We start from the raw sequence: 8,932 nt of genomic DNA on the forward strand, positions 1-8,932 counted from the left end.
TGGAGGTGACAGTCAATTCTAGTCAACATCCCCAAACTGTCAAGGTCACACATTCACGCCCAACTCGTGTTTATGAAAGATTAGTGACAGTGTTCAGGATTCTCACCGAGCTTCTGCAGCGAGGAGCTCGTCGTAGTGGGAGGAGCGCTGGTCGTCGTCCTGTCGGTACCTAATGACTGTGGCCAGGCCTTTGCTGACCAGAGCTTCTGCGATGTTACTGGAGGGATGAAGACAAGCAGACACATGTGGACACACTTTCATATGCAGGAATGATGACAGTTTAGTGATATAGTCAGCAGGCAGCGATTTGAGTGGCTCCCTGGGAAATTCAACGAGTGCCCAATTTAAAGAAGAAAAATTGTTCTTAAATATTTTTCTTAAATTGTAGCTTTAAACACATTTGATATTGATATGGTTGTAATTGACTGACATTCATTAATTTTCAAAATATATCTGAAATTCAACAAATACTTTTTTTTCTTTTATCTGAAAGGTTTTTGCAGTGGCATGACAGAAAATTTAAATAAAATAAAATTTTTGTAGCAACATACATGTGATGACCCTCATTGAGGAAAACTTTAGTTTTTTTGGGGAGGAAGATGCAGAAGGTAGAAGCACTTCTTTTGCAACAGGTGCAATAGGAAACAGAAGCGCATAGAGGCGATGTTGAGGTTCTATCGCTAGTCTGATCAGTAGTAGTGGAAGTAGAAAACCCAGCAATAGCTTTTATCTTTTTCCACAGTGGCATTTATGCGGTCTCCTTTCCCTGCTTACTATCTCATCGGAAGCAGCATCTATGCACAGACGCTGTTTGCGTACATCAAAATGGCAACCGCCATCCCAAGTATGTTTTATTTCATTACAGCACGTCCCCTAAATGTTAAAACACCATCAACACGATGGAGCACAGCATCGGGCAGAGGAAACTTTATTTAGTGTGAAGTTCACATCTTTAATTGTTGAAATTAAATCCACTGTGACTGGCGAGTAGTTTTATTGTTTTTCATGGGCAAAATAAAGAGCGTCTCCGAATAGTGACTTTACTGCGTCATTTCAGATTTGAATACGTCAGGGACGCAGGACGCGTAGCGAGCGACATCACTGCATATGTTGGGATTTGGCCATTACAGTGTTAAAATTGCAGGGGTAATAGATGTGAGTTGACAGGACATACCCTCCTGTCATTCCTTTTTTGAAAGTTGCCAATATTATTGGAAAATAAATGAAGATTTTCTTTATTGATTTTTACTGTTTATTCGAGCCAAGGAACCCATTCAAGCTATGGACTCTGAGTTAGAGGTGTGGTGACAGGATTTCCCCCTCCTGTTACTTGTTTTTCTATCTGCAAATAATAATGTAACTACTGTATTATGCACTGATTGATGACAATGTTTATTTTATTTCTCTATGTAACAAGCACACTATTGCACCTGAGTTAGGTGTGCTGACAGGACTTAATCTCCTGTCATTCTTCTTTCCCCAGAATGCAGGCTACCACTAGACCAGAATTATGTGTTACTTTGACTTCACTGTGAGGTAGAGGTGTGTTGACTGGACTTACTCTTTTATTTTTATTGTTCTGTATTGCCGCTATCATTAGAAATTTAATTTTTGCTGTTTTAAGTAGTGATTAATATCCACATATTTTTTTGTTTCAATTATGAAACAAACTGTTTAAATTAATGCATCAAGACTTAGAGATGTGTTGACAGAACTTGATCTCCTGTTTTTCTTTTTTCCACAATGCAGGCTACCGTTACATATTCAGGGATGTGAGCTCCATATGATAAAAAAATTGGAAAATTGAGGGAAAAAAGTGAACATTTTCTATCAGCACAAAGTGTTGTCACACAAAGCTTGAAAGAACATTTTTAAAATTATTTGGGTGCATTTCTACACTATATTTTTTTAGATGTATTCTCATTTACTGTACCAAACTCTTTTGGCTGTATTTTTGACACGTGTCTAATGTAATGAACCACATAATTGTTTTGTTATCATTCAAAATGTAAAGTAAAATTCCATAACATGCATGCAAAGAACTCAGAAAACATTTCCAATTTAACAACTCTCTCCTATAGCCACGCTCCCTCAGGTAATATACTTCCAATGTTGTGACCTCTGTTTACATATATATTAGTATACCTTCTCGCAGGTTACTAATAAATGCTCTAGAACAGGGGTGTCAAACATGCGGCCCTGATAACGGCCTGCGAGATGAGTTTGCTAAGTGTAAAATTGAGCTGCATTTTTAAATTAAAGAAACTGCTGTTCTAAATATGTCCACTGGATGTCACAATAGCAATTCTGTTAGGCAAGCAAATAGTTTATAGTATACCAAGTGCAAGCATACCAAGCAATTGGTACACGGTAAAGCGGGGTTGCGACTCCTCCCACTCGACCCAACGTTAAACAAACAGGAGTAAAATAAACAATTTGTTACGCCACCTAAAATGCTGCATGAAACAATGCACATTGATATAGTTCTGAAAATTATTGTCTTCTGTGCAAATTTAAAGAAAGTGAACAATGTGTGATTTACTGCAATATTGTCAGTCGTTTAAGTTTTTATTTTTGGTTTGTTGAAATTGTTTACACATTGCACAGCTTTTATTTTTCAATCGATACACAGCAGAAGAAGAAGGCGGCGGCAGGGAGTAACTCAACCCTTTTGAATTTCTACGTTTTGTTCAGTGAGCACATGAATAATATGTGGAAAAGACAAATGAGGTAGGTAATACATAAAAGTTTTTATTTCTGCTTTATACTGTATTTTGTTCGATTCTAGATGCGCTGTGACCTAAAGTTTAATTGCTTTGTAGATACACCGAGATTAAGTCCAAGTTAATTGTGTTCTTCATGGTGTTTTTCAAACTGCACAAATTTTTTCCTCAGAATTTTTAACTAACTTGAAGTGTTTTGTCAAGAGGATTATTTATGATATGTACATTTTCAGAATGTGCTTTTTGTATTTTGGGCCGAAGTAAAACAAAGAAAACAATCTGAAGTTGTCATAGTTGTATTTTTAAAATATTATGCCATGATTTTACTCATCCGGCCCACGTGGGAATAAATGTTCCTCCATGCGGCCCTTGAGCTACAATGAGTTTGACACCCCTGCTCTAGAACTACAACTAGTTGGGAAATAAAGTAATCATCCAAATTTGATTAGCAAAGTGGAGAGCCGTGAACGTTTTGGCTCGGAGAGCGAAAGGAGGCAGCATCAGGTAAGCTAGCTAGATGATTAGCTAACTCGCGAGCTTGTTTTCGGTACTCCTGATCATCTCCCTGTCCTCAGTGCGACGTTTAGGCAAGAGGAACAGCGAGTACCTACAGCTAACGCGAGCATACAACAAATTTTGTTTAGATCGTAATTTTATTGATCTTTTTGAATGTTTAAAAATTGTCATATGCTTGCATATTAAACACACAGTCGGAAATCCCTATGTTAAATTGGATTACTTCATCAGCTGAGTTAGAGGTGTGTTGAAAGGACTTACTTATCCTCCTGTCACGAATTGTTGTACAGTGCCAGTTACCCTTGTTACAAATTGATGTTTGACGTACTGATTGACATCAACTCGTTTATCTCTAGCTAACAAGTTAACTATTTTTCATGAGTCAGAGGTGTGTTGACAGGGCTGAATTAGAGGTCATTCTTTTTTCTATAGTAGCAAATTGAGCAAGGCTGGTTAGTATTAAGAAATAAAGGAAACATGTTTTATAATCTGTACTGCTTGATATAGTTTGTTGGATTTCTCCTGCTAACAGGCAAACTCTAAAGTGTCGTTGCTTTCCGCTGCTATTTTTCTTTTCCTCTGAAAATGAAGTCTATTCCGATCCTTTATCTGGTTTTGATTAAATTGAAACCTCTGAGCGCTTTGATATCCTTAATAGAATCGTTTATATTGCGGCATTAAATTCCAAATAGATAATCTGGCAAAACTGTGTTTGAGGACTTGAAGTAATTGCTCCCTGTGCAAATGTTAAATTAACCCGAAAAGTTACTTTGCGACTTAAGGATTGCAAACAACATTCTCCCGCATGGCAGTCAGGGAAATAAAGCTTCAAATCATATTGCGATATTGAGGAATAAGGGATGCAAAGTTGCATCTAACAGGAACAAGGTTACTTACATGCCACCTATGGTGATGGTAGCACAGGTGCGTTCTGAGAAGGCTGGGGTGCTTTCACCTGGACCGCTGGCCGCTCTGATGTAGTCCACCGTCACGTTGACCTAAAACATGCACATACAAAACATGAAACACGCTGAGGCAAAACAAAAGTAATTGCAAGTTTAAGTAATAATGATAATGATAATAATAATAATAATAACAGCAGCAACAATAGCGGTTGTTTTGGGCTTTGTCTGGTTGCTTCTCAAAGTGACCCCAGTCAGTGTGCATCATGTCAGGCTTGAGTGCACATCTCCCAAGAGGATGATTGCAAGTGTGTCTGTGTTGTGTTATGTACATACACACATACACTCACATAATAAACGAGATAGAGTTTACATGACTCTCCACTGAGTTCCTAACGCAACTCCCCAGGAGAGCAACTCACATCTACCCTGGAGATAGACTTTTGTCACGTGAGTTGGTGTTTGTACGTACCAGCAAGGAGACTTTGCTATAGGCTACAAATTTACAGCTCGCTCAATTAGGAGCCCCCAGCACGGGTCCTCTACATCAGTGGTCCCCAACCTTTTTGTAACTGCAGACCGGTCAACGCTTGAAAATGTGTCCCACGGACCGGGTTTTTTTATTTATTTATTTTTTTTATTTTTATTTTTGGTCATAAAAAAATACAATCATGTGTGCTTACGGGCTGTATCTCTGCAGACTGTATTGATCTATATTGATATATATAATGTAGGAACCACAAATATTTTTAAAAAATTTTTTTTTAGATATATATATGTATATATATATATAGGTATGTGGGCTTGTATTAAGCCTCAGGGAGTTGAACGCCCCTGCCTTACATAGTTCCGGGTCACCCTTGGGCAAGGTGTAGCACCCGAATGCCCCCCCCATCAGGGTTACGATACCCCCCATGAACTACACTAAAAGAGGATGCGTTACCCGGCCCGGAGGAAGCCCGGGGCCCTCCTCCGGAGCTAGGCCCGGAGGTAGGGCTCGTCAGCGAGCGCCTGGTGGCCGGGCTTGCCACGGAGCCCGGCCGGGCACAGCCCGAAGAAGCTACGTGGACACGCCATCTTCTCTGCCACGTGGGCCCACCACCCGCGGTCGGAACCAGTGGGGTCGGGTGCGCTGCCAAGTGGATGGCGGTGAAAGTGGAGGCTCCAGACGGACCAATTCGGGGCAGCAGAGGCTGACTTTCGGGATGTGGAACGTCTCTACGCTGGTGGGGAAGGAGCCTGAGCTGGTGCGAGAGGTGGAGCGCTACCGGTTGGATCTGGTGGGGCTTACCTCTACGCATAGCAAGGGCTCTGAAACCACACTCCTGGACAAGGGATGGACCTTGTTCACTTCTGGAGTTGCTCAGGGTGTGAGGGCACAGGCGGGTGTGGGGATACTCACGAGTCCCCGGCTGAGTGCCTGTACGTTGGAGTTCACCCCAGTGGACAAGAGGGTCGCCTCCCTTCGCCTTCGGGTTGGAGGGGGGAAAACTCTGACTGTTGTTTGTGCATACGCACCAAACAGGAGTTCAGAGTATTCAGCCTTCTTGGATACCTTGCATGGGGTCCTGTATGGGGCGCCGGCAGGGGATTCCATAGTCTTGCTGGGGGACTTCAACGCGCACGTGGGCAATGACAGTGATACTTGGACTGGCGTGATTGGGAGGAACGGTCTCCCTGATCTGAACCTGAGTGGTGGATTGTTATTGGACTTCTGTGCTAGTCACGGACTTGCGATAACAAACACCATGTTCAAGCATAAGGATGCTCATAGGTGTACCTGGTACCAGAGCACCCTAGGCCAAAGATCAATGATCGATTTTGTAATCGTATCAGCTGATCTGAGGCCGTATGTTTTGGACACTCGGGTGAAGAGAGGGGCTGAACTGTCAACTGATCACCATCTGGTGGTGAGTTGGGTTAGATGGCGGGGGAAACCTCTGGACAGACCTGGCAAACCCAAGCGTGTAGTGCGGGTGAACTGGGAACGTTTGGAGGAGTCCTCTGTCCGGAAGGACTTCAACTCACACCTCCGGCGGGACTTCTCTGCCATCCCTGTGGAGGTTGGGGACATTGAACAGGAATGGGCAATGTTCAAAGCCTCTATTGCTAAAGCTGCAGATGCGAGCTGTGGCCAGAAGGTCTTAGGTGCCTCAAGGGGCGGTAACCCTCGAACACCCTGGTGGACAGTGGTGGTCAGGGAAGCCGTCCGACTGAAGAAGGAGTCCTACCGGGGTATGTTATCCCAGGGGACTCCGGAGGCAGTTGCAAGGTACCGGCGGGCCCGAAGGGCAGCGGCCGTGGCTGTGGACGAGGCTAAGCAGAGGGTGTGGGAGCAGTTCGGGGAATCCATGGAGAAGGACTATCGGGCGGCACCAAAGCTGTTCTGGAAGACCATACGGCACCTCAGGAGGGGGAAGCAGGGAACCATCCAAGCTGTGTACGGCAAGGATGGGACTTTGCTGACTTCAAGTGAGGAAGTCGTGGGGCGTTGGAAAGAGCACTTTGAGGAACTCCTGAACCCAAATACATCAGACACACCCTCCCTGATAGGAGCAGGGCCTGAGGATGATGGGGGATCGACGTTGATCTCTCGGAGTGAAGTCACTGAGGTAGTTAGACAACTCCACAGTGGCAAAGCTCCGGGGGTTGACGAGATCCGTCCAGAAATGCTGAAGGCTCTGGGTGTTGATGGGCTGTCTTGGTTGATACGCCTTTTCAACATTGCGTGGAAGTCTGGGACAGTGCCGAGGGAGTGGCAGACTGGGGTGGTGGTTCCCCTTTTCAAAAAGGGGGACCAGAGGGTGTGTGCTAATTACAGGGGTATCACACTACTCAGCCTCCCTGGGAAAGTTTACGCCAAGGTACTGGAAAGGAGGGTCCGGCCGATAGTCGAACCTCAGATTCAAGAGGAGCAATGTGGATTCCGTCCTGGTCGTGGAACAACTGACCAACTCTTTACGCTTGCGGGAATCCTGGAGAGGGCCTGGGAGTATGCCTATCCAGTCTACATGTGTTTTGTGGATTTGGAGAAGGCGTATGACCGCGTCCCTCGGGAGATCTTGTGGGAGGTGCTGAGGGAGTACGGAGTGAGGGGAACCCTGTTGAGGGCCATCCAATCTCTGTACAACCAAAGCGAGAGTTGTGTCCGGGTGCTTGGATGTAAGTCGGATCCGTTTCCAGTGGGGGTTGGTCTCCGCCAGGGCTGCGCTCTGTCACCTATCCTGTTTGTGATTTTCATGGACAGGATTTCTAGGCGGAGTCGTGGCCATGGCGGAGAGGGTATACGTCTCGGGGGGCTAAGGGTTGCGTCACTGCTGTTTGCAGATGATGTGGTCCTGATGGCACCTTCGGTTCGTGACCTTCAGCTCTCACTGGATCGGTTCGCAGCCGAGTGTTCAGTGGCTGGAATGAGGATCAGCATCTCCAAATCTGAGGCCATGGTTCTCAGCAGGAAACCGATGGTTTGTACAGTCCGGGTAGGGGACAGGACTCTGTCCCAGGTGGAGGAGTTTAAGTATCTCGGGGTCTTGTTCACGAGTGAGGGAAAGATGGAGAAGGAAATCAGCCGGAGAATCGGAGCAGCTGGGGCAGTATTGCAGTCTCTCTGCCGCACTGTTGTGACGAAACGGGAGCTGAGCCAGAAGGCAAAGCTCTCGGTCTACCGAGCTATCTACATTCCTACTCTCACCTATGGTCATGAAGTGTGGGTAATGACCGAAAGAATAAGATCGCGGATACAAGCGGCCGAAATGAGTTTCCTCAGAAGGGTGGCTGGCATCTCCCTTAGAGATAGGGTGAGAAGTGCAGTCACCCGAGAGAGACTCGGAGTAGAGCCGCTGCTCCTTCGCTTGGAAAGGAGCCAGCTTAGGTGGTTCGGGCATCTCGTGCGGATGCCTCACGAGCGTCTCCCTAGGGAGGTCCTCGTTGCACGTCCCACTGGGAGGAGGCCCCGCGGCAGACCAAGGACCAGATGGGGGGATTACATCTCCTCTCTGGCCTGGGAACGCTTCGGGATTCCCCAGGAGGAAGTCGCAAATGTTGCTCTGGAGAGGGAAGTCTGGGGGTCTTTGCTGGAGCTGCTGTCCCCGCGACCCGATTCCGGATAAGCGGTTGAAGATGGATGGATGGATATATATTTTTTTAATTTATTTTTTTAATTTCTTGTGCGGCCCGGTACCAATCGATCCACGGACCGGTACCGGGCCGCGGCCCGGTGGTTGGGGACCACTGCTCTACATGTTAAAATTATTTCCATAACACTTGTAATTTAACTTGTGCAATTTTTGGAAGATTAACAGTAATTTTATTTTAAGATGTGCAGCCTTTCTGGTCATTGCAGTAACGCACGCAGGAAATAAGACCATCGCATGTATTTTAACTCCTCCCATGTGACACAATTCAGCCAATCAAAGTTAGTTTTTTTTAAAGGTGAGTGCGTGTGTGCATCTGCGCGAGGAAATCTTTTAATTATGATAGTTGCAAAGGAAAGAAGTTGTCAATGTTTGTTTATTATATATTTGTCAAGAGATTTATTTATACATGCAGACCACTTTAATGGCTTTGAATTTTTTTTTTGGTTTAAAAAAAAGGGGTTGTCTTATATATGTTTTTGTTTTTTACTTGCACTCTACTACGGTAGTTATTTTTCCATTAATAATAAAAACATTTTGTCCTTGGGAAAAAAAAAAGTCTTGAAAAATGTTCTCATGTTCAGGGAGCTATAAATGTAAACCAAACTTTATTATTGGTTTGTATCTGCACTCTACTAGTTGTTTTTTCACTGATAAT

The 8,932-nt window shown here is 44.6% G+C and overlaps 1 protein-coding gene across 1 annotated transcript in view; it reads right to left on the minus strand.

Annotated features, from left to right (window-relative positions):
• Positions 1 to 8,932, minus strand: part of snd1 (staphylococcal nuclease and tudor domain containing 1) — a 293,111-nt gene that overhangs the window by 214,776 nt on the left and 69,403 nt on the right. Inside the window, exons 12-13 of the mRNA XM_062064859.1 lie at positions 4,137 to 4,237; positions 107 to 217 (exon numbers count right to left, since the gene is read on the minus strand). Coding sequence (XP_061920843.1) covers positions 107 to 217; positions 4,137 to 4,237 — 212 coding nt within the window. The remainder of the gene's footprint in view (positions 1 to 106; positions 218 to 4,136; positions 4,238 to 8,932) is intronic.

The sequence above is a fragment of the Entelurus aequoreus genome, linkage group LG12 (genome assembly GCF_033978785.1).
Source record: "Entelurus aequoreus isolate RoL-2023_Sb linkage group LG12, RoL_Eaeq_v1.1, whole genome shotgun sequence".
NCBI lineage: Eukaryota > Metazoa > Chordata > Actinopteri > Syngnathiformes > Syngnathidae > Entelurus > Entelurus aequoreus.